At 57.1% G+C, this 23964-nt stretch overlaps 2 protein-coding genes across 4 annotated transcripts in view; one reads left to right on the top strand and one right to left on the bottom strand.

Annotated features, from left to right (window-relative positions):
• Evl (Enah/Vasp-like) overlaps positions 1-23964 on the top strand; it is a 101555-nt gene that overhangs the window by 62258 nt on the left and 15333 nt on the right. For all 3 annotated transcript variants that reach the window (XM_076847963.2, XM_076847961.2, XM_076847962.2), the window contains exon 3: positions 1093-1270. In XM_076847963.2, the coding sequence (XP_076704078.1) occupies positions 1093-1270 (178 nt within the window). The remainder of the gene's footprint in view (positions 1-1092; positions 1271-23964) is intronic.
• The window catches only part of Degs2 (delta 4-desaturase, sphingolipid 2), a 32261-nt gene continuing 32062 nt past the window's right edge, over positions 23766-23964 (bottom strand). Inside the window, exon 3 of the mRNA XM_076847966.2 lies at positions 23766-23845. Coding sequence (XP_076704081.1) covers positions 23804-23845 — 42 coding nt within the window. The 3' untranslated portion in view covers positions 23766-23803. The remainder of the gene's footprint in view (positions 23846-23964) is intronic.

The raw sequence follows: 23964 nt of genomic DNA, 5'->3' as shown, positions 1-23964 counted from the left end.
GTAGCTGAGATGCAAGTTCCATGGTGTTAGGCCACGTGACTCAGAGCTACAGGGTCAGGAGACAGATGGCAGCTCCAGCCCGCAGTGCCTTTCCACCCCCCCCCCCATGGCCTTACTGAGTGCATCTTACTAAACAGAGTCCTGAAGTACTTGAGATACTTCTCTTCCAAATGTCTAAGGAGCAGAAGCTCAGGGACCAGGCAGTTCACCGTTGAGTCCTGCTACTAGCCCCGCAGGTCTGGCTTCTGTCTGTCTCCTTTGCGTCTCTCCCTACTGGCCCTGCCATTGCTCCTGGAAGTCAAGTGATGCTTGTCGATTGACTAATAAGAAACCTAGGCTGGTTGCCATGGCACACGCCTATAATCCCAGGGGCTTGGGAGGCTGAGGCAGGAGGATCGCAAGTTCAAAGCCAGCCTCAGCAAAAGGAAGGTGCTAAGCAACTCAGGGAGACTATGTCTATAAATGAAAATTACAAAATAGGGCTGGGGATGTGGCTCAGTGTTTGAGTGCCCCTGAGTTCAACCCCAGTACCGAAAATAATAATAATAAATTCATTAGCAATGCTGTGTATCTTTGAAACATTTCAAAATTCTCCTTTAAACTAATTACTCATTAATGCTTTCTAAGTACCCGACAGTAGGCAGAGGGCTGTGGAAGGAGAAATATGAATTATAGAAGACAATGCCCGTAAGGCACTCCATGTCTAGAAGACACAAATTAGGCATAGATAATATACCCAGTGCAGGGTGATCCTCAGGCCAGCCCACAGGGACAGCAGAGCCAAGGTCATCATCCCCGCTTTGTAACTGGAGAAACAGCCCCAGAGAGGTGCAGTGCACACCTTGCTTGGCACCGTGAAGGGCAGGGCCTGAGGACCCAGGCCTGCCTCTGGGGCTGGCAGCACAGCTTAAGTGTTTCTTGGAACAGAGCTGCTCAGCCCTCCCTGTGCTACAGACCTGGCCTGACGTGTGCTGTCGCGCTCCTCCACGCAGCTCCTCTCCTGTGCCTGGGTCTGGGGACATGGTCTCCTAGCACCCTACAGCTCCCTCCAGTCACCCGCGTGTCATTGACAGCACGTCTCCTCCTCCCCAGGTTGTGATCAACTACTCCATCGTGAAAGGGCTGAAGTACAACCAGGCAACGCCAACCTTCCACCAGTGGCGCGACGCCCGCCAGGTCTACGGCTTGAACTTTGCAAGTAAGGAAGAGGCGACCACGTTCTCCAACGCCATGCTGTTTGCCCTGAACATCATGAATTCCCAGGAGGGAGGTAAGTGGGCTCGGCCTCAGCCTGGTGCTGAGACCCCTCTTGTCCTTCCTGTACCTGGCGCTGCTGCTGCATGGAGTGACGTCACATGAGTCCTCAGAGAAACTTGCGGTCTGACTCTAGGTGTAGAGATATTAACTATGTAAAGGAGGGAAGAATCAGAGGGTATTTTGGGGGATGCTGGGGGTTAAACCCACTGAGCCATCTCCCCAGCCCTTTTTTATATTTTATTTTGAGACAGAGTCTCACTAAGTTGCTTAGGCCCCAGTAAGTTGCTGAGGCTGGCCTCGAACTTGCCATCCTCCTGCCTCAGCTTCCCGAGCCTGGGATTACAGGCGTGCGTGTATCTTTTTGCCATCTGTGAGATACATGCTTGTACTTCCATGCTCCCAAAGCTGCATGTCCAGATCTGTCTGATGTTGGCCATCCTACCTCCATATTCTAGAGCACATCTTTGGCAGGAACAGGAGAACAATCAACAATTTATTCATGAATTCAATTATCCATATGTTTAACAAACATTTGCTAAATACTTACTGAGTGCAAGAAACTGGTGGGGCAGAAGAGAAAAGAACTCCTCCCTCAAGGCACCTCTCCAGGTGTTCATAAACCTGAAATTGCAGTGTGTACTCTAATAAGGCTACGTGCAGGACACTTGGGGAACAGAGGAACAGCAGTGGGTGACCTTTCCCATGTGGGTCACCGAGGGAGGCTTCAACAGCAGTGGTGACATCTAGGCTGGAGTGGTGAGGGGTCAGGACTTCTCCAGACAGGGGTGCATGGGCGTCCCAGGCAGAGGAGCTGCAGCACAGGGGCTGAGGAAGGCCTGGGCCTGGGGCAGGTAGGGAAGAGGCTGCAGGGAAACCGGGAGGGTGGGACCTGTACCAAGAACAGCCCTGCGCCCCCGCAGGACAGCACAGGTGAGGGCCTGGCACGGACGGCAGAGCAGAGCTGGAAGGTAAAGCAAGGATGCGAGACCGTGTGTGGCTTTCCCTGGACACATGACAGTAGCTTCAGAGGGAGGGCTGAGGCCTCGCCGGACGTTGGGATAGCCTCGACAGGGCCTGCAGTCAGCTAGGGTCCTCCCTCTCGAGCTTGGTGGTTAGGAACCTGAGTCTGGTTCTGCCACATGCTCTCTGAGGAATCCCAGGGCAGCTTACTTGGTATTCTGTGCCTCGGTGTCCCTATCTGTAAAACCAGGGCAGATAGGGTTGTTTTTACCTGTAAACAAGCTAGTTCGTAAACTCTTAGCAGGCCGCTTGGCACATTTTATCACTCAGAATTAGTACTATTGGCATTAGTGTCCTTCGTTATTGCTGCTGCTGCTACCGGAACTGAGGAGGGAAGTGGGAGACGCGGTGCTTCTGGTGCTTGGTATCGTCTGGGCTGATGTGGTGGAGCTCTGCTCTCAGTTGAACCCTTGGCGAGTTTTATAGCTTAATGAAGGCTGAGTCGGACATGCCTCCTGGGGTAGCTCTCGAAGCAGGTGCTTACAGAGTGCGCCCCCTGCTGAGGCAGGCCCAGAGGTGTGCAGGTTTTCTGCCTAGAACTTGGGGTGTGTCGGAAGGAGCTTCCCAGATACAGCAGTGTTGAGTGGCAGGCGCAGGCCTGAAGCATTGTAGGCACCAAAAAAAAAAAAAAAAAAAATGTTTATGAGACTGTCTTGTTTTCACCCAAGAGCCTTGAGCTTTGTGGTGGAGTTTCATGTTCCTGATCTGAACTTACCTCCCTGCCCCGGGATGTGGAAGCTGTTTTCTCTACATTTGAATATCAAAAAAAGGAGCAGGGTGGGGGGTGCTTAAATTAGTCACATTCTTCTTCTTTCAAAGCAAGTGCTTAAATTAAATAAACTACTAGTTGTTTTATTAAATCGAGTGCATCATAAGTAAATCAGGCAATCCCACCCTTGTTTCCAGATAAGGGTCATGACCCACCAGCCTTGTCAGATAGTGAGTCAGATGCAAAACCCAGGCTTCCTGTGCTGCTGTGGGTTGAATGAACGTCTGCTGGGGCAGGTCAGAGCCGAGTTAGGTGTTGACCGTGGCCTGGCTGGAAATCTTCTTGAGGAGTCGTGTGTCCATTCTCTTTCGGCTGGCTGTGGCCTCCTTAGAACAGTTCGGATGCACACAGCTTGATGGGCTTTTTCAAGTGTGTACCCCAGGACCCGCTGCCTGACCTGGTGGAAAGTGTCCTGAGCACCTTTGCCCGGCTGAGGCAGTACAAAGTCCACCTCCGCTTGGCAGAGCTTTGTGGTGTTTGGGGCTTCATATGGTCATACAGTGTGCAGACGTGTGGGATCATACAGTTGTTTATAACATGGGGTCTTGAGTCCCACTTTCCAGAGTCGTGGAGAGGGTGCAGGGCCAGGTGGTGCCTGCCCGCCCCCACTCCATGCCTCTGCTGGCACCATGGAATCTCACTCAGGCAGGCGCTGGCTCCCGGGCCTTCCAAGGCTACTCCTCAGATGCCTCTGGACCAAAGTCTTGAATTTGGTGCTCTCTGCCTGCTGCAGATGACACCCAGATAATACCCTGTTGTTCTCCAAACTAGGAAGCTGAGGTGCAGAGAGGGCAGGAACATCCTGTAGCCACAGCCACAGCATTAGCTGGAACTCCAACCCACAACTCTCTGGCCCATGTGGTTTACCACCTGTGTGCTGCCGGGGCCCTGGCCTCACTTCTGTGGGCTCTCCTTTCTTCCTTTCTGCCTCTCCACAGTGAACCCACTGCTGGCCAGGAGGCCTACCATTATTCTGGAATAGGAATGGTACAATGAAGTAATTTTTCTGCTGCTTAACTTCTTACATGGAAGAGACACTCAGACATTTGACCCTGGAAAGATCTGGTTTTCTGACATTTTTACTTGGTGACCACAAAATCTATCTTCCTATGGCAATGAGTTCTTCAACTTCAGGCCCAACCTGGGGAACCTAATTTATCCGGTAAAAATGAAACAGACCAGAGAGATGGCTGTCGAGGACCCTGGTGGTTCAGTTCCTCGTGGAAGGCAGCAGTACGGGAGAAGCCTCAGGGCTCCACGGGTCCCAGGCAGCTGGGCACTCAGGAATGTCTCAGTGGCTCAGTCTCTGGCTTCTTGGGCCTTTGCTACAAAGATGGGCATCGGAGATCGTCTGGGACAAGGGAGCTCTCTCCTGAGCTCCTCGTGGGCATTGGCTCCGCGTCTGTAGCTATGGGGGCAGCCACCTGGGCCCCACAGCGGGTCCACTCTACAGAGCATGACAACAGACCACGCGACCCAGCTTTCCTGGGTGCTGGGTGACAAGGCAAGGCGTGACAGGCATGGTTGGGGCACTGGCTGGGGTGGAACTCGGGGCCTGTTGGCCTCGTGGAATGCGAGGTGGTGATGATGGCAGTGGTAACGGTGAGGCCTTCGCTCCGCAGCCTGGATTTTGTTTCTGCCAGCACACTTCTCCACGCGCCCCTTCCCCACCCTTCTTGAGGACAGGCTCCCACCAACCAAGAGGCCTGGGGAGGCCAGCCCAGCAGCAGGCCTTCTTGGGATAAGGACAAACTTCCTTAGACTCTGAAGCACTTACTGCTTGGCTTGCATTTCCAGTGGGTGGGCGGGCCAGCTGCTGTGACCACTTATTCAGATGGGGTCCTAGGATCCAAAACGGCTGTGCCTGCCAGAATCTTCAGCGGGACAGAAGGTTAGGGCTTTGTTTGAAATCCCCTGCTTCCCTGTACCTGTGCGGCCCCGGGGTCAGGGGAAGGCCGCCCAGCCCCTCCTCCTGCTGCTGCTCCTGGGCCATTCCCACGGCCCCTGGCAGTCCTCACCTGAGGACCAGGGCTCCTGTGGGATGGTGAGCCTGGCTCCTGGCAGTGTTCCACCCCTCACTGGGCTCAGGGCGAGTGGCCTGCCCAGCTGTCAGTTGTTGATGTGCAGAATCCAGCTCCAGAAAGCTCCTCCCTCTGCTGCTGGGAGCACACCTTCCAGGCCCAGCGCCCAGGTCATGTCCCTCCCGCCTGCAGCGTCAGCTCATGGTCCAGGAGCCTCGGGAGACTGCTCCTCTGCGTGCTGTTGAATGACGGCTCCGACTCACGGCTCGACCTGCGACACTTTCTCTGTGGGCCTTAGACGGGCACATCTTTGAAAGGGAGATTTGGACTGGAGCTAGACCTCTTCAGGTCCTTCCCGCCTGATGGATCGTGGGTTGGTGCACATGGTCTAGGCTGGACAGAGGCTAGTTCCCCTGCAGACACTGCCAACGCCACCCCTGCCAGGGTGGCCACAACCCTGCCAGGAGCCTGACGGGAGGCTCTTCCTCACTTCCTGAGGGACCAAGCACCTCCCAGGAGCAGGGTCCCTCTTTAGCCATAGGCCCTGAGGGAGCCGGTCTTTGTTCTGAGCACGCAGCCCACACGATGTGTCGCCCAGGCCTTCTGTCCACTGGGATGTTTACTCATTGTATGATCCTCTTTGACTGTTACTTTGACAAATTATGGGTAAAATATACATGGATATTTGAAGATCCAGATCTCTAAGTAAAATATCCAGCTTAGTCCATGGGCTAATAATTCACAATCAAAAATGTTTAAAAAAATATTATATGAATTTGGATCCAGGATTGAAATTGGAAAGGACAGTTTCCCCACGGTCTACCCACACTGTCCTGCAACCTGCTGAAACCTGGTGGGATGCAGGTCGGGCCCCTGCCCACCTCCTGGCACAGAAAGCTACCTAAGTTCCTGGGCGGCAGGAGTGATGGAAGCACCTGTGTTACAATGTTTGGTCTTAGCCCCCCCTTCCTGACACAGGAGCTTCTAAGACCCTTGGAATATCTGGAGCCAAAGGGTGTTGTCTTGTTAGTTAGTGAGGCACTGGTGGCTAGAAGCCTAGATTGCTTCAGGAAGCCAGCAGTGACACTTAGAACGTCCCACCCTACCCCATGGCCTCAAGGAAGAAGAAGGGTTGGGGACTGAGCCAAACACCCAGTGCCAGTAGGTCATTAGTCACACCTACCTGAGGGACCTCCTTAGAAACCCCAAGCAGAGGGGCCAGAAAGCTTCTGAGGTGATGAGCACCTCTGCAGGCCGGGAGGATGAGGCACCCACACTCTAGGGTCAGAAGCCCTGTTCTCGGGGTCTTCTGGACCTCGCTCTCTGGACCTCCTCATCTGGCCATTCATCTGCACCCTTTTGGTAACTAGAGGTCCTTGAGTTATGTGAGTTGTTATAGCAAACTGTCAAACCTGAGGAGGTGTTAGAGCCCATCTGCCAGAGCAGCCTGGGGACCTACTACTTGGAATCAGTGTCTCCTGGGGGCCAGTCCTATGGGACCAAGCCCGTGGCCCTGGGGTCTGCACAGACCCTGGTAGTTGGTGTCAGGAATGACTTGAATGGAGGACACACTCTCAGTGTCCACAGAAGCCCGTGTGTAGGGTGGCAGAATGCTGTGCTGTAGAGGAACAGGGCCTGTCTTTCTGTGCCCAGGAATGGGGACCCCACCCTCCGTGCAGCCAGGGGCTTCATGGAATGCCACGCAGAGATGCGTCTGACATTAGCAGCCTTGATTTCTTCTTGTTTTTTTTTTTCCTTCTTGAGAGTACCTTGCCCGGGCTGGCATCAAGCTCTGCCCTCAAACCCAAGCCCAAGCAATCCTCCTGCCTTAGCCTCCCAAGGAGCAGGAACTACACCTGTGCACCGCGGCCCCTGACTGGACTTTCTGCTTTCAAACGTGTTGGCTGTCCCTGTGTATCACGATGGCATTCCTATGCAGAGGCCATTCCTGTAGTTGTTTGTCTCTGCACACTTGTCCTCTTCAGGTCCACTATGTCCTAGGGCATGTTTCTGAGTCAGACAACATATACTCTTTCAATGTTCTACCAAGTGCCTTCCAGAATGAATGACATAGTTTAAGTTCTATGCAGCATGGGGGACGCTTGCCTGCAGCCTTTGCATGAGGCATCCTACTTCCATCAATCTTGGCACACATGAGTCCACGGAAAGCTTTGGTTTGCTTTCTTCTTCTTCTTTTTAAGTTGTAGATGGACACATATCTTTATTTATTTATTTATTTTTTTAATGAGGAGCTGAGGAGTGAACCCAGTGCCTCACATGTGCTAGGCAAGCGCTCTGCCACTGAGCCCCAGCCCCAGCTCTTCAGTTTGCTCTTGTGTTTACTGGTGAGGTGGTGCTTCCCTAAATCTCAGTGGCAGCCTTGACCAGGTGCTGCGAGGAGAGCCACCTCCTGCACCTGCACTCTCCTCAGCACCGTGGCCCACTCCAGAGCCTGCACGGCCTCCAGTGAGTAACAGATCTTGTATTTCCTTTGACAATGAATGGAGCAGAGCAGAATCCTGTGGCATGTCCCAGCTCAGGGCAGGGGATGAATGTGCCTCTGTCACCACGCTGCGGCGAAGTCCACTGTCTGATGTACTTGGAGGTGGCTTTATTGCTACCTGTGCTTGTCCACGTAGCCACAGAGGAAAGACACTAGTGTCACGCCCTGCTCTCCTTCCACTACTGGAGCTTCTTGCTCCTTCAGTGTCCAGCACCTGGACGCATATTGGCAGGCCACAGAGGGGTGTCTTGTTGCCCCGGCTCTGGCTTCTGAGAGGGACAGCCTGCAGCACAGCGCGGAGGCTGGTGCCCAGGAGCTGAAAGATCTGGAACCACCTGAAGCTCAGAGGGGTCTGGGAGCCCCGCCACGCCTCTCCTCTCCTCCGAGGGCAGTGCAAGCCAGAATCTCTGCGCCCACCAATCCCAGCACCATGGCCCTCCTGTGAAAAATGACAGGGGCCAAAGAGGCAGGATTCTACGGAGCTTGAGATTCCCAGAGGTTTTTTTTTTTAGAGAGAGAAAGCTTGCCAACAGTGCCTAGAAGGTGCACAGGAGCCTTCAGATGACACATGCTTGTATATGCGCATGTGCATGCCTACTTACGTGTTCGCAGTGAACACCACGCAGGCCGAGAGGTGAGGCCACACAGCCAGCTGAGTCTAGGAAGGGCCGGGGCCAGGCTTCCTGAGGTCCCTCCTGGCATGCTTTCTTACCTCCTCTGCTCCTCAGCATCCCCAGCCCTGGGCCCCAGCGTGGCAGCCCTTGCCCTGACACGTCCCTGGGCTCCTGCACTTCCCTTGACTGGCTGTCCACTTCTTTGTCCTTCTTGCTTGGGCGCTTATTTTTCTCTCACTGGGTATCTGGCCCAGAAGACTTCTGTGGCCCTGACCTCGGCCCAGGGCAGGATGAAGCGCCTTCCCCCTGATCCTGGGCCTCCCTGCCTCTCCTGCCACCTGGTAATGTCAGGGCCTGGCTGACCTGTCAGACCCCAGCACCCATCACAGCGCTGTACACCCACAGCACCAGCCTGAGTTGCGGAGTGTCAAGGGCATGAGTATATGCTCCTGAGGACACGAGTCATGTGCACGCCATCCCCGTGTTCCTCCAAGCCTGGAGCTGGGTGCCCTGCATACAGTCACTGCGGGTGCATGTGTGTGCATGCACATACTCCTGAACGTGGCTGTGTGTGTGTGTGTGTGCTGAGGAAGTTCCTCGACGTCTGTGTGCCCATCCCCTGCCCTATAGCAACAGCACCGCGTCTCAGGCAGTGCTCAGCCCCTTCCTGACATGATGGCTACTCAATAAGCATAGCTTCCAAGACCCGCCATGACCATTCCAGGAGGCGCTGGGCTGGGAGAAGGGCCTGGCTGCCTGAGCGTCCGGCAGCCCAGAGGACGTTGCTGTGCGTGATGGCTGCCGTTCAGGTCTCCCTCTCCCTGCCACACCCTCAACCATCCCTTTGCTTTGCCACTCAGATGCCTACCTCTGGCTGCTCCTTTCCCCGTGTTTGACAGATTGGTTTATTGATGTGGAAAACACCGTCCTGAAGCTTGAGTTAGCTCAGGGGCCCTGCTTCCTGATTGGTGAGCTGGCCTCAGGTTCATTAGTGGACATCCTGGAGAATCTGCTGCTCTCCACACTCTCCCCAGGAAGATGTCCCCTGCTCCCAGCAAGCCCTCAAAGTCTGCCCCTTCCATCCTCACCCACATGTTGTCCTGGGCGTCTGTGACCCTTGTAAAGCCCCCATCGTGATGAGGATTAGCTGCTTATGACTTGAAAAACACTAATAATAACAGCAACACCGCCGGTCTTCATTCAGCAGGAGTCTGGTCACCTGCTAGAGAAAGGGTTCCTGGACTGAGTCGCTACGGTGACGTGAAAAAGGAACATGGTCCTTCCGCATGCAGTCCAGCCCCTGCTGAGCTATGCTGACAGGCAGATGTGAGGGTGGACAGGATCTCAGGGTGTTGACTCTGGAGCCGCCTCCCTGGTGGCAGGAGGGGAAGCGAGGGCTGCTGGCCTCACCGAGGGCTTTGGAGGGCCATGTGCTGCAGAGAGCCCAGCTACACCCAGTCCACGTTGCTGCCCTCTGTGGGGCAGCATGGCCAGCACCCGCAGCCTCTGCACATTCATTGCTCCACGTTTAGTATGCTTCCTCCGGGCACCTCTTTGGTGTCAGTGTCCCCCACCTGCTGGTCCTGTGGGTGGCAGGTTTGTGCAGTCTCATCCCCTCTGCCTCTCAGCACAGAGAGACAGCCGACCAGGAGGTCTGCTGAGCTGCCCTGGCCTTCGTGCCTTCTGGAACTCAGCAGCCCCTGGCAGAGACTCCAGGTTCTATTCTCCTAGACTTGCCCTGGTCCTGGCCCCTCCGCTCCTTGGCTGTGTGACCTCCCTCAGCCACCTCAGTGTCCTTACTGGGACATGGAATGCTGATTCTCCTCCAGTCTTGACCAAGCTAGCGGCCCTTCTCCGTGGTGCCCACTGAGGAGACCTGGGGCTAGGCCTGGTTGTGCTGCTTAGGTACGTGGTAGGGACTCTGGACCCTTTCCTGGGCCTCGGTTTCCTCATCTGTGAAGTGGGAGAGGCAGGGAGATGATGTGTACAGAAGGTTCTGGGGCACACAGCGCAGCACAGATGTGAAGGGCTGTGGTGTGGCCAGTGGTACAACTAGCAGTAGCAGCAGTTTGGCCAAGACCTCTGGGTAAGGAAGACGCCTGCCCTGGGAAAGTCCAGCCCTGCACGAGCTCACCGAGTCAGTGGGAAGAAGCTGGCCTGTGAGTCGGAGTCTGGTCTTAGTCTTCTGCTTGCCTTGGGGCAGCAGTGCTCCACCTGCCCTGGCAGGTCCCTGGCCTGTGTCCTAGTGGCCTCTGCTCATCCTTAGCATTGCTAGGTGGACCCTTCTCAGCTGTGAGCACCGCTGGCTTCCCACGTCAGTGTCCCACGTCCTAGGGAGAGAACCAGGTCCAGCAGGGATGGAGTGTGAGGGAGTGGACTCGCCTGTCCCTCCCATGTCCTGTGCACCTTGCAGACCCAAGGCCACCTGCCCCACACCCTGCTCTGCAGACCAAGAGGAAGTTCCTGACCGGCAGCAGCATCGCCTGTGAAACTGGGCTCAAGGTGAGGGGTGCTATCTGTGATTGAGGGACATGGCCAATGGAATTGTCTCACACAGACATCGCACCCGTCACCTTGGCCTGCTAAGCAACGCCCCAGACCGAGGGCCACCTTCCCGCCAGCTGCCTGGAGGAACGCGCGTCCTGAGGTGCATGCTGCAGGAGCGTCCTGCGCGGCCTTGGACTGTCTGGATTCCGGCACCAGCATGCTGAGGATGTGCCCTGGGGCAGGCGTTTCTCCATCTTAGAATGGGTCACAGGGGTGTCCTGCGGACAGTAGGAGACCGTGTGTAAAAGTTCTTTGTCACTGAAAGTTACTTTAACGATCTGAAGTCCCTCTTTAAAACCCCTGCATAGGTTACCTCAGCCCCTGCAAAGAGCACCTGGGAGAGCTCTGAGGGCAGCGGCCTGGCCTGGGGCGCTGGGGCCCTCAGTGAGGTCTGACCAGAAGCGTGGCCGAATGCGCAGATATGGGCAGTCTGTGCTCAAATCCAGGTCTGCGGAGCATCTACGCCTTGGGGCAGCAGTGCTCCCACCTGCCCTGGTTGTGCCGCTTGTGTAAGGTTCCCTCTGCACTTGACAGTGTGACATGTCCCTTGTGGGGCCTGAATTCTGAGCATTCCACCACAGGCACTATCACCCTTTAGGAGGCTGTCCACTCGACTGCAGTTGACATCCTTCTCCTTCTGCCAGCCCCAGGGTTATCTCCCTGACCCCAATGGCAAGATTGCCTCCAGGCTTCGCAAAACGACTTCCATAGGTACAGCCTAGACTCCCACGCCCAGTCAGGGCCATTGCAGAGCATGGCCACACCAGCGGGAGGGTCGGTGAGAGCCAGCTAGGGCCCGCCACCTGTGGCCAGCACAAGTGATTGAAAGACAGAGCACAGACTGTAGGCAGGTGACCATGCCATTCCTGGCTGTCTCGTGGAGCGGCTATAAAGGCTGGAAGAGCCTTGGTTTCTTCATCTTTCATGTGGTCATCTCAACCTCCTCAAAGCTGCCATGATAAGATGGCTGGGGTGTGGCCTGTACTCTGGGAAGCACATGAGAAGGCAGGCCGTGTTGTTCCTGGAGACCCTGGTCCCAAGACATCGTCCTGCGCTCCCACCCCCAGCGCATCTCTGGAGTGACACCTCGGGGCTGAGTCGCAACTCTCCGTGCCCTTTGTGAGGCCCAGGCTCCCTGGGTTTTCACAGCATCCCCGAGATTGTCAGGGGACTTTAGGAGGCTCACAGCAGCTAAGCGACTTACCGGAGGTCACTCTAATAAGAGCCCCCAGGTGGCCTAGAGCCCAGGTCTCCTGGTTCCCATTCCAGGACCAGGCTGCCAGCCTGCACATCCAAGCCAAAGCCCTCCTTGACTGTTGCCCATATTTAGAAGCAAATGCCCATGTCTTCTAAAGTCGGTGAAGAATCTGCTAATGGTCATTTTCTATTTTCTCACGTAGTATATAGTCTCTTTCGTAAGAATGATAATTTCCTGAGTGGTGCTCACCTGTGATCCCAGCTACTCAGGAAACTGAGGCAGGAGGATTGCAAGTTCAAAGCCAGCCTGGGTAATTTTTGATGCCCTGAATTGAAAGAAAGAAAGAAGAGAAGGAAGGAGGGAGGGAGGAAGGGTAAAAGAAAAAAGAAAAAATTTTATGGGTATCCTTCTATCAACGTTAGCTCATGTAGCAGGAGAGCAGCTCAAATACATCAGTAAGTAACTGTCCCCAGGCCCAGAAACCAAGTGCTGCCGATGGGATGCAGCTTTCAGTTTCTAAAGTGGACAGGTGTGGGCAGGAGGCCTGCCTGCCTCCACAGACCAGTGGGTGTTTACAGCCGCCGCCCGCTCCACCTGCTGCCCAGAGCCTGCCCCTGCCGCCTCTCCTCCACACAGCCACGGCTCCTGACCAACTCAGTCCTTGCTCGGAGCTCCCACAGCTCCAGTCTCACTCGGAATGAATCCACATCCGTAAGCCCGCGGGGCCCCACCTGTGTTGGCCAGCTTGCTTCCATTTTGTGTGTATGTGTAGTCTTGGTTTGAAGGCAGGACCCCGCACATGCTAGGCGAGTGCTCCGCCACCGAGCTACGTACCAACCAGGTATTTATTTACTTTTTTGTTTAACTTACTTCATTTTTTGAGCCAGGGTCTCCCTAAGTTGCCCAGGCTTGTCCCAAACTTGCAATCCTCCTTGAGTTCAAAGCCAGCTTCAGCCACTCAGCAAGGCACTGAGCAACTCAGTGAGACCCTGTCTCTAAATAAAATACGAAAAAGGCTGGGGATGTGGCTCAGTGGTTCAGCACCCCTGGAGTTCAATTCTTGGTACAAAAAAATTAAAAATGGGAATCCTTTCAAAAACAAAAAAACAACTTGCGATCCCTCTGCCTCAGCCTCCAAGTAGCTGGGATGACAGGCGTGGCACCCTGTCTGGTCCCTGGCTGTCCTTCTATGCTGGCTTCCTCCCCACTCTGCCTCACCCACCCACTGCAGTCCCCCGGCCTCCTCACCTTCCCCAAACGTGCCAAGCAAGCTCCTGACTCAGGGACCATACACCTAGTTCCCTTCTGCCTAGCTGGGCCTTTCCTCCAAATACCTCACGTGCCCTCCCCCCCCCACTGGGTCTCTGCTTAAATACCACCTCCCTGAGAGCCGGCCCCTGAGGCCTCACATGCCTCTCCAGTTCTTTCCCTCTGTGGCGTTTTCCTCTTGTGTGTTATGTCTTCTCCTGCTGCCGTCTCTCCTCTCTTAGGAGAGCAGCTCACACCCACCCTGGTCCCCGGGGCCTAGCCTGGTGGGAGTGGATGATTACTGAGCAGCTCTTCTGGGCTTTACACCAGCTCACAAGGGTGAATAAGATATGGACCCTGTGTTCATGGAGCGCACAGCCAGGTGGAGAAGAGGGACTTGTCCCTCGAGGGTGTCATATGCCAGACAAGGCCTGGGGGAGCCTAGAGCAGAGACACAGAGGCAGGCCGAGGTGAGGACCCCTGGAGAGCCCCACGCCAGGCACACCTGATCCGGATCCTAAAGAGTAGATCCAGGTGTGCCAGTTGGAGAGGAGAAAGAGTGGTACAAAGAGAGGAAGCAAACCACACAATGGCACAGGGACCTGGTGCCACTCGCAGGGGCGCATGTGGGAGGAGGGTAGGTGAGGTTTGAGGCATGGGCTTAGGCCTGGGCGTGGGCTTTCACCTGGCGCTGCGAGGAAGGGCGAAGAGTGCCTGAGAGACTCAGGCACTGAGTTGTGCTGCCCAGTGGTGGGCCCAGGGAAGTAGGGCAGGATGGCCCCCAGGTATGCTGGAGGGGTGATCTTGTGCAGGCAGCTGGTTGGGCTGAAAAGGAAAGTGGGAGTGTCAGAAATGGGTTAGGAAAGAGCAGATGTGATGATGAGCAAAGGAAGCCCAGGGCCAGGAGGCTGCAGAGGGCAGGAGAGCAGGCTCGAAGCCACCTGGTGCCTAGCAGCTCACTTCCTGGTCACTTGTCCCATCCCATCAGCCACAGGCATGAGGAGAGCCACGATGGGAGGCCTGTGGTGTACCTACAGGCCCAGAAAGCCCTCGGGGCCTTGGAGCTTGCTGGAATCAGGTGGACAGGAGGGTGCTGATAGGTTAGCTGGGAGCTTCATTAAAGATTGACATGGTGAAGCCCGTGGGCAGCTGGACAACATATCAGTTACCACTGCACCAGCCAGGCGCTGAGGAAGGACAGGTAAGTGGCCAGGATGCCAGAGGCGCCTTGCAGATTGTGCCGCAGAGCCCTGCTCGTAATGGTCAGCAGGGAGTGGACCCTCCACTGTTTCTGCTTCTGCCACTGTGACTGCACCGTGCTTTGCAGAGTGACCTGTAGGTGACGAGAGCTCCTCCCTCTCCTCCCTGCTGCCCGGGGCCTCTCCTTTCACTTCTACCTGCTCCTAGGGTGGGGGACAGGGGCAGGAGCACTGGGCTTTGGCATGAGTATCTGTCACTGCCAGCTGGAGGGCTTACAGTGACGTCCTTGCAGGAGTGGCGGGGTAGAAGCAGCACTGTGGCTGGGCATCGGGAGGCTGGGGTCCTGCTGGCTGAAGACATGAGCCACTTTGGGGGAGCTGCTCACCTGTTCCAAGCTCTGTTTCCCTACCTAGAAAGAAGGGCTAGTAAGCCCCACACTGGACGACTGGGGCAGGTTCCTGGCCAGAAGTGCTAAAGATGCTGTATAGACCATAAGGGGTGAAAGATTGTTAATGTGGTTGATTCTGTTTCAGGTTCATTTCCAGACTTGTTCCACGTTCTGAAACATGCTTATTAGGAAAGGGAGGCACCCCCCCTGAGTGGGACTACGCCTGAGTGGTCCCCTGAGGGGCAGCCCAAGTGGGTCTCCGCCTGTGGGCTGCTCTGGCCCGGCTGCCAGAGGCTGGGTCCCAGCCCTGTGTTGCCCTGGTGTGGGCGTGACCTTGGCAAGCCCCTGCCCTGTCCGGGCATCAGGATCCCTCCTTGCAAGGAGTCGGGGGCAGGGGCCAGGGAAGGGGTGCTTCTTACTGGTACCCAAGGGGCACCAGGCTTCACGCCATCACTTGTTAAAGTTAGAAGAAGGCCTTTCCTCTGTCCCATGCCACTTTGGAGCACAATTGCAAGGACAGATGGGTCCTAGGGATGCCTTCTGCCCCGCAGGTGTTCTACAGCCTGAGCCCTGGGGCCTAGTGTCACCCCTCAGGTGCCAAGGAGCTGGGCTGTCACTGCCTAGCCCAGGGCTGGGGCTCAGGTTTGAGGATCTGTGGCTGGAGTTCCAGGCATGGCATATCAGCTGGCACTGGTGACCTGTGTGGGGTTTATCGGCCACTGTGATCCTGGGCTCGTGGGGGAGGACGAGGCGAGAGAGACTGGAACGCTCAGTTCCTTAAGCAAGCTGGGAAGGGTCCTTCGGGGACCCCAGGTGGGGACAGTAGCCATCTCGGTTTCCTAGACAGGCGGACTGCCTGTTTGGCAGGTGGAACATAGTGTGCTCAGTGTCGGGAGCAGAGCCCTGCTGGGTTCGATCCTCCTGGGCACCCGTCCCAGCTCTGCCGCCATTTCCTGTGTGGCCTTGGCCAGGCAACTCTAAGGGTAGTGGCCATGCCGGGGCTCAGACCTGGGTCACGACTCCATCCCTCGTGGACACCAGCCTTCTCGCCCGAGGAATGGCACCCATGAGGGAGGCCGCAGCCAGGCTCCATCCAGAATGGAGGGAAAGGAGCCAGCCAGAGGGACGGAGAGAGCCCAGAGGAGGGCACCAGGGAGAGCCTGGGCCTCGGCCAGCTCAGACCAGGTGGCTGCCGTTCCCCAGCCAGAAATTCCATCAAGCGCCAGGAGCAGGTGCTGGATCCTTTGTCTCTGACACTCCTGGGATCTCAGGTTCCCTCTTCTCGGGAGGCCAAGGGATGACTTTCCTACAGAGATGAACTGGAAACTAAACCTGTCCCTCTGTCCCAGAGGAGCTGGGGGCTGGCGTCCAGAGCTGGATGTGTGTGGGGGCGGCAGGAGGGCTTCTCAGGAGATGTCAGCAGCACCTCCCCTGATCTGCCTGCCCAGGCTGCGCAAACCAAACGCAGGGCCCCCAAGGAGCCTGTGGCTCCTGCCTCCTGCGTGCACACCCCTCAGGGGGTGGGTCCCAGAGGAGGGTCTCCACAGGGACTCTGGCCACCTGTTCATCCAAAGGCAGTGGGTGCTGCTCACACACAAGTCCAAACAAGGGAGAGTCCCACGATTCCACGGAGCCACTGCAACCAATTTGGCAAATTTCCTCTCCATCCTTCTTTATTGTAGAGACAGGAGCTTCTTGATCCTTGGTTCCCTCCTTCTCCTTTATGAGAAAGGGGTCTAGAGGGGCAGCACCTGCCTACTGAGTGGCAGAGCTCCACAGAGATCACCCTGAGGCCGTCCAGGGCTGAGCAGGGGCTGCAAGGCAAGAAGGAGGAACAGGGGAACAGAGCACAGGTCCCACCAGGCCAGCCTGCGCAGCCACCCCTGTGGTCCTGATAGGCCTCTCCGGGCAGCCCTGGCCAGATAGGTGTCAGCAGAGCTGTCCATGAGAACAGCTGGGCCCAGCAACACCTTCTCCTGGCCCGTCTCTCCCAGGCACCACGAGGCCAGAGCACAGAGGCAGGGAGGCCACGGGTGCTGAGAGGCCACGGTAGGCCTCACGCATGTCCAGGAAAGCACTTGGCCGGGATGCTCCAGGCGGAGCTCTCCTGCGCTTTCCACGGCTACAGCTCCCTCCTCTCCTGTGCCTTCTCCCCGTCTTCTTGCCCCTTTCTATCTCCTCCTCCTATTTGCTGTGTCCCTGCAGTCAGGTAGCTCAGCGGGGCATGAGCTTCACAGTCCTCTGTTCCTGGGGTTAAACCCGGCTCTACTCTTGACCCACCAGGAGCCTCGCTTCAGCCCCCAGGTCTCCAGGGAGACCCTGGAGTTCACAGCACAGCTCAGGGAGGGAGGGGTGTCAGGGTGCGCAGGTGTCCTGGGAGGGGCATAAAGGTGCCCAGGTGTCCTGGGAGGGGCATGAGGGTGCCCAGGTGTCCTGGGAGGAGTGTCAGGGTGCACAGGTGTCCTGGGAGGGGTGTCAGGGTGCACTAGTGTCCTGGGAGGGGTGTCAGGGTGCACAGGTGTCCTGGGAGGGGCATGAGGGTGCCCAGGTGTCCTGGGAGGAGTGTCAGGGTGCACAGGTGTCCTGGAAGGGTGTCAGGGTGTGAAGGTGTTCTGGGAGGGGTGTGAGGGTGCCCAGGTGTCCTGGGATAAGTGTCAGGGCACAGGTGTCCTGGGAGGAGTGTCAGGGTGCACAGGTGTCCTGGGAAGGGCGTAAGGGTGCCCAGGTGTCCTGGGATAAGTGTCAGGGCACAGGTGTCCTGGGAGGAGTGTCAGGGTGCACAGGTGTCCTGGGAAGGGCGTAAGGGTGCACAGGTGTCCTGAGAGGGGCGTGAGATTATACAGGTATCCTGGGAGGGGTGTGAGGTACACAGGTGTCCTGGGAGGAGTGTCAGGGTGCACAGGTGTCCTGGGAGGAGTGTCAGGGTGCACAGGTGTCCTGGGAGGGGTGTGAGGGTGCACAGATGTCCTGGGAGGGGCGTGAGTGTCACAGGTGTCCTGAGAGGGACATAAGGGTGCCTAGGAGTCCTGGGAGGGACGTGAGGGTGCCCAGGTGTCCTTTGGAAGCCTCTGCACAGGGCCTGGTACTTCGTCTGGCCAAAACCTGAGGAACGTGAGTCCCCTTGCCTGCCATCCCACTGCTTTCTCCTGCCACCCCTGCTGGCTACCTGCAGCCCCTCACCCTCTGTGTGCTCCAGGGCTGCAAGGCTCAGTCCCCTGCGCAGCCGCTACTGCTCTGGCTCTGAGAGCCCTCTGGGGTCCCGGGACTCCTGTTATTGTCTCAGAACTTGTCGCCTGCTCTATTGTCAGCCATTGGTCAGAGACCCTGAGGCCTGAGGTTTCCCTGAGGCCCACCTTTCCTTCCACCAGTGACTGTGCCCCAGGAGCTGGTGAGCACAGGGAGCAGGAGGTGTCCTGGAGAGTTGGCCAGACTGGGGGTGGCCCAAACCCCTTGCTGTCTGCAGGGTTACAGGCCTCTGCACCTGATGACCTGCATCCGGCCCAGGTGCCTCTGCCTGGCTGTGAGGGCGAGGGGTGGGCAGGAGTGTCGCCTGCATCCGCTCACTCTCCCTGAGCAGTGGCTGACAGTGGGCCCAGCCTCCTGCCCCCTTGTCTCCCCACCCACCCCCCGGGACACGGGCAGGTGATGACCTCTCGTTGGAATCCGTGATCAGATCTTCCTGTCAGAGGCCAGTGCCGTGACAGCCTCTGAGAAGGTGCAGTGTGAGCACCAAGTGTGGTGCAGACCAGGCCCACGTGGTTCTGGGCAGCAGGCCAGTCACAGAAACTGAACTCTGCCAAAGAGAAAGCGTTCTCTTCACAAGGTGGAGAGATGGAGAGCAAGTCTCAAATCCATCTCCCGAGGGTAGGAATTGGGGTGTTTATGGGAAAAGAAGCAGGGGGCTTACAGCATGGGGAGAGGAAGGCTGAGGCGGAGTGACCATTGGCCTGCACACATGCGTCCCGCCTGCCCTTCATGGGACACGTGGTGTTGTTGGACGTGGTGGTGCATGCCTGTGAGCCCTGAGACTCAGGAGGCTGAGGCAGGATGGCTAGGTCGAGGCTAGCCTATGCAACTGAGACCTGTCTCAAGATAAAAAGGAAAAGGGCTGGGTGTCGCTCAGAGGAGAGCCCCTGGGCCCAATCCCAGGGCCAAAAGCAAAGCAGAGGGGAAATGAAATGAGGTGTTGGTGTGACCTGGGGAGAAGCTTCTGTCCTCCGACTTCAAAAGTCACTGTAGGGCTCTGCGCAGGCCCACTGAAAGGTCAGCGGTTAGAACACAGTGGCAACCCCTGGTCCCTGGAGAGGGCCCAGGCACCTGTTAGCACGACCCACATTCGGCAAACCAGCAGGAGCAGAGTCGTTGGTCGCTCTGGGTGACCCTGAATGAGCAGGCGAGGCGGGAGAGCTTGTCCAGCCTGTCTGGCCTTCAGGCTGGAACTGCTGCTGCCCAGAGCAGCCTGAGGAGGTGACGTGGAAGCCATTGCTGACGTCCCTCTTGTGGAGCTGCCTAGTGCCTCTCCCTGCCTCGCTCTCCCCTCTTGGTTATGTTCCCCGCGTGCCCCACCTTGTGGCCCTCCAGGATGAAAGGCGCCCCTCAGTCGCCACTGTTTAGGAGGCGCGGGTGTCTGAGGGAAGTCCCCCTGAAGCTGGGCAGTGGGCCTCCAGGACAGCAGCGGCTCCCCAGGAAGGCTGGTAGTCCACGAGGGTGTGGGGCAACAGAGCCTGGGCATGTCACTGTGGCTCAGCCTCTGTCCCCACACAGCTCTTTGTGTGCAGCTCTGCCTGCTGCAGGCTGGAGCTGGGTGACACCAGGGAGGCACAGCCACCTGCTCTGGCCAGTGCTTGTTGCTCCACCTGAAATCACCCTCTCTCTTCATTTGTCAGTGATGCAAACAAGCTCTTTGTTTTGACTTTGGCGAAACTTGCCGGAGGGAGAGGAGGGTAAGCGTTGTCTTGTCACCAGGGGCTGGCCAGGCCCCTGCTGCTTGGCAAGTTCAGCTTCCATATTTGACAAGCTTGGGACACTGAGGCCAGTATCTTGAGTCCCAGGGTTTGGGCAAGTCCCAGGAGCTTTTGGGGGACATTTCATATCCAAATCACAACAGTGTGTACCCCACCTTGTAGGTGAGGACAGGAGATCTTGTAGGGCACGTAGTGCATGGTGGGGGCAGAGCTCAGGCCAGGTGCCCTCCCTCCCACCACCAGCCCCGCCTGGTGCCTTCTGGGAACAAGGCCATTAGGAGGTGTCCCTCAGATGAGTGTCCACCACGTGCCTGCTGTACAGAGGAGTGGCATCACAAGTGCTGAGCACAGGGGTGACCCCAGGCCCACACGGCTGTGTGCAAGGCCAGAGATGCGTCTGGCAGACACTGGAGCACAGCATGTAACAGAGCTGGTCGGCAGCCCCGCAGCCTGGCTCAGCACTGAGACCCTTGTCCTGGTAGGGAACGGTTAGACCCACAGCTGCCCTGGGTCAGCCTCCTCTGAACAAGCTTGAATGTGGGGCCCTGTGTCTTCGTCCATTTGTGTCACTGTACCAGAATGCCCAAGTCTGGGCAACCCATAATGAGTAGGGATTTACTGGCCCACTGTCTGGAGGCCAGGAAGTCCAGAATCAGGGCCTGGCACTTGGCAGGGGCCTTCTTGCTGCACCGTCCGTGATGGAAGCAGAAGGGCATGAGCGCGAGCCCCACAGGCTGGACTCACCTGGATGACGCTCGGGTTCCATGAGAGGGAGCCAGAGGCCACTCGCCTCTTGAAGGTCCCACCCCTCCTCCCCTCTTGGCCTGTAGTTCTGAGGAGCCTGTTAGGCTGTCTGCTTTCACTCAGGCCAGTCTTGCCCAGCCCCCCACCTGGTTTGTCCCCCAGGGTTGGTGGCCATGCCTTCCCACTCACCTTCGCAGCTCCGCACAGTAGAACACACAGCATGGGAGGCACGCCAGGCCTGAGCTGAGTACCCTGTGTCCTTGAGGAGCCCGAGGTCTGGGGCTGGAAAGAGGACAACCCCTGTCAGTGAGATATGAGCCAGAAAGTTGTGAGCTCTGTGGGAGAAGCACACGGGTGAGGTGAAGCAAGGAGACTGGGACTGGGGGGCCTTGGGCAGAGGTGACTGTCGGGCCGGGCCTGGGAGCCTCGGCAGAGGGATCGAGTAGTCCACAGAACACTGGGGTGGGGAGCACTGCGGGGTCGGCTAGTGGAGGGACGCAGGTCAGCCTTGTCCAGAAGCAGTCACAGATGGGGCCGAGCCTGAGGAGCCCCGACTCATTCAGAGACCCAGCAAGGGTTGGGTCTGTGTGCTCCAGAGGTGGCTCAGGCTGCAGCGCCACTGTAGAAAGCAAGTAGAGAGAGGGTGGGGAGTAGAGGCAGAGCCCGGTAGATCCATTGGGCGCACGTCCAGGAGGGAGAGGCTGAGACAGCTGGGGGTGGACGGAGAGGCCGTGACTCAGGCGGCACCAATGAGACGCTGACTTCTGAGCTGTGGGAGGCCAGGAAGGAGCATCAGGGCACCTTCTCCCCCTGGATTCTGCAGGATCCCAGCTCAGCTCAGGAGACAAGAAGTGACTCCATGGGTCCTCCACCCTGGCCTCTGGCCACATCCTGCAGGGAGGTTAGCTTAGCACCAGGACATCTGGGCATCTAATACCTGGGCACTGTCCCACGGGCATCTGCTCCTGCCCAGGACGCAGCTCCTTCTCTGCAGTGGGCTGTTGCCTGAAGCTTCCCAAGTGCCAGCAGCTGCCCTGAAGGAGTCACTCTTCTCCCTGTCCCTCTGCCCTGACCTACCATGGGGCCACTGGGCCAGTGGGAGGGACCAGGAGACAGTGGGGATCGGGGATCTCACGTTTGAAGTGTGTCTTAAGCAAGGGTCATGGTGCCCTGGGGGACTGGGCTCCTGTCTGCCTTCCCCTGCCCTCCAGAGAGGCATTTGCTGAAGCGATGCGGGGCAGCTCGGGCCAACAGGCCTCATGAGGAATCCAAAGCGCATGACCACAACAGACCACTGTGCACACTGTCTGCCATCCAGGTTCCTGACAGAGGAGGGGAACCGGTCATAGTGACCCAGCCAACAGACACAGAGGACCTTGCAGCAGTGAGGGGAGCCCAGGCATCCAGGCCTGGGTCCAAGGAGGGAACCAGGCCTGACTAGGGCTGCACAGGTTGCCAGGACAGGAGCTCAGCCCCAGGAGAAGGACAGAGTTCGACTCAGGGGCGGGCCCAGCTGCCGAGACCAGGTCCCAGAACAAGACAGAGATCCACTGTCCCAGCAGAGCCTGGGCCTGGGCTAGGCTAACAGCAGAGTCCCAGCATGTGAGGCTGGGGCATCTCAAAACCTTCTGCCTCGGCCAGGATGAGGGAAGGGGCAGGGACACCAGTCCACTGTGGACACCAGCCAAGAGCAGCTCCTGGCTCTCCTGGGGCCTGTGAGCTGGTCTCCACTGACACACAGTGAGACTGAACCTATGACACAGGGTGGCATTTGCGGGTACCTTTGCCTTGCTCTGCCACTTGCTGTACCTAAGACTGCTAGTAAGTGACCTGACCATGCTGGGCCTGGTTCTTCAGCTGACCCAGGTCTGTGAGGGAGCAGTCTTCATGGTTGTGAGAACTAGGATTCAACGTGGACATTGCTCTAGAGCTGTTCACCTATTCATTGCTCATGTTCCTGAGAACAAGGTGGGAAGGACCACACGGACCTGGCCTCTGTGACCTGGAAGGCTGAGGTGTCCCCCGCATCACTGTTGATATTGGGGCCCTCTTGTTGTGCCATCTCATTCAAGGGTGGAAACAAAGCCAGAGTCCCTCCCCCAGGCATTGTCTCAGCTGGCAGAGAAGGCACAGTCGGCTCACTCCCAGGCTGGCTGAGCCTGGACTCTGTCTTGACTGTGGCACAGGGTCCTGAGCGCACTCCCAGCAGCAGTCCTCTTCTGACCACGAGGTTCCCCCACAGGCCTCGCCTGGTCCTGGCTCCTGCCTTTGGGGCCCAGGTCGGATGTGGCCCTGGAGGCTTCAAGTCAGCCCTGAGCACAAGAGTGAAAGCAGGACCCTGCTCCCCCCAGCTGCTCCAGACTCCTGCTGCTGGCAGCAGGGTGGCCCTGGGCAGAGAGGACCTAGGCTCTGCCCCCAGTTCCAGCTGGGGTTCTCACACCCACCCTCTCTGTGTCAAAAATGCTGGTGTGATGGCGCACACCTATAATCTCAGCAACTCAGGAGGCTGAGACTGGAGGATCACAAGTTTGAGGTCAGTTTGGGTAACTTAGCAAGAACCTGTCTCAAAATAAGATTCAAAAAGGGTTGAGGATGAAGCTCAGTGGTAGAGCAGCCCTGGGTTCCATCCCTACTGCCACAAAAGAAAAAACAATTAAGTGGAATAAAACAGGCTTATTGGGTCTGGCCCTTCCAAGTCTGCTGGTGATTTCAGGCTGGAGTCAGTGCCAAGGGGATCAGGAGGGACGTGGCAGTTAAGGACGCAGAAGCAGCAAGTATCATCTGAAGGCAAAAGGGGGGTCAGCAGCTAAAAGAGACCGTTTTTAACCAGGCGGAAGTCTGGATCTGTTGCTGTCCACACTGCGGCTGGCGAAGGAGCAGGCAACAAACTCCTTACTGCTCACAAATTAATCTAGAGTCCAATTGGCAGAAAATAACAGGTTTTATTCAAAGCCAGCTTTAATGGAAATTTGGAGAAACTTTTTGCTTCAAAAATTCCATTTTTGGGTTGGGGATGTGGCTCAAGTGGTAGCGCGCTCACCTGGCATGCGGGAGGCCCTGGGTTCGATCCTCAGCACCACATAAAAATGGGGATATTGTGTCCACCTTAAAAAAAATAAATAGAAATAAATAAATAAATATTTTTTTTAAAAAAATCCATCTTTGGAGGGTGAGGCAACCTTTTAAAAGAGAAGAGGCACGAGGCAGGACAATAGGTAGGACCTACCCACGTGCAGTGGAGCCTGTGCTGGGCAGGCCGGGCTCCGCCCTCAGGCCCCTGGTCCGGTTTGGCCCTGGGCTTCACTCAGCTTGAGGACGTCGCCTTCAGTGTCAGGGGCCCCACCTTCCATCTGAGTCAGATCCTGTGTCTGGCTGAGAGGGAGGAGCCCCGAGAAGGGAGAGAGGGGGTGACAGCAGTGTCAGTGCAGGTGCAAGAGCACACTCTGTCCGGAGCCCAGGGCCATCCTCTGTGGCAGGAGGAGCAGAGGGGC

This window comes from Callospermophilus lateralis, chromosome 3 (genome assembly GCF_048772815.1).
Source record: "Callospermophilus lateralis isolate mCalLat2 chromosome 3, mCalLat2.hap1, whole genome shotgun sequence".
In the NCBI taxonomy this organism is placed as follows: Eukaryota; Metazoa; Chordata; class Mammalia; order Rodentia; family Sciuridae; genus Callospermophilus; species Callospermophilus lateralis.
The sequence above is the reverse complement of the archived record's forward strand: the minus strand, read 5'-3'. Positions and strand labels throughout refer to the sequence as shown.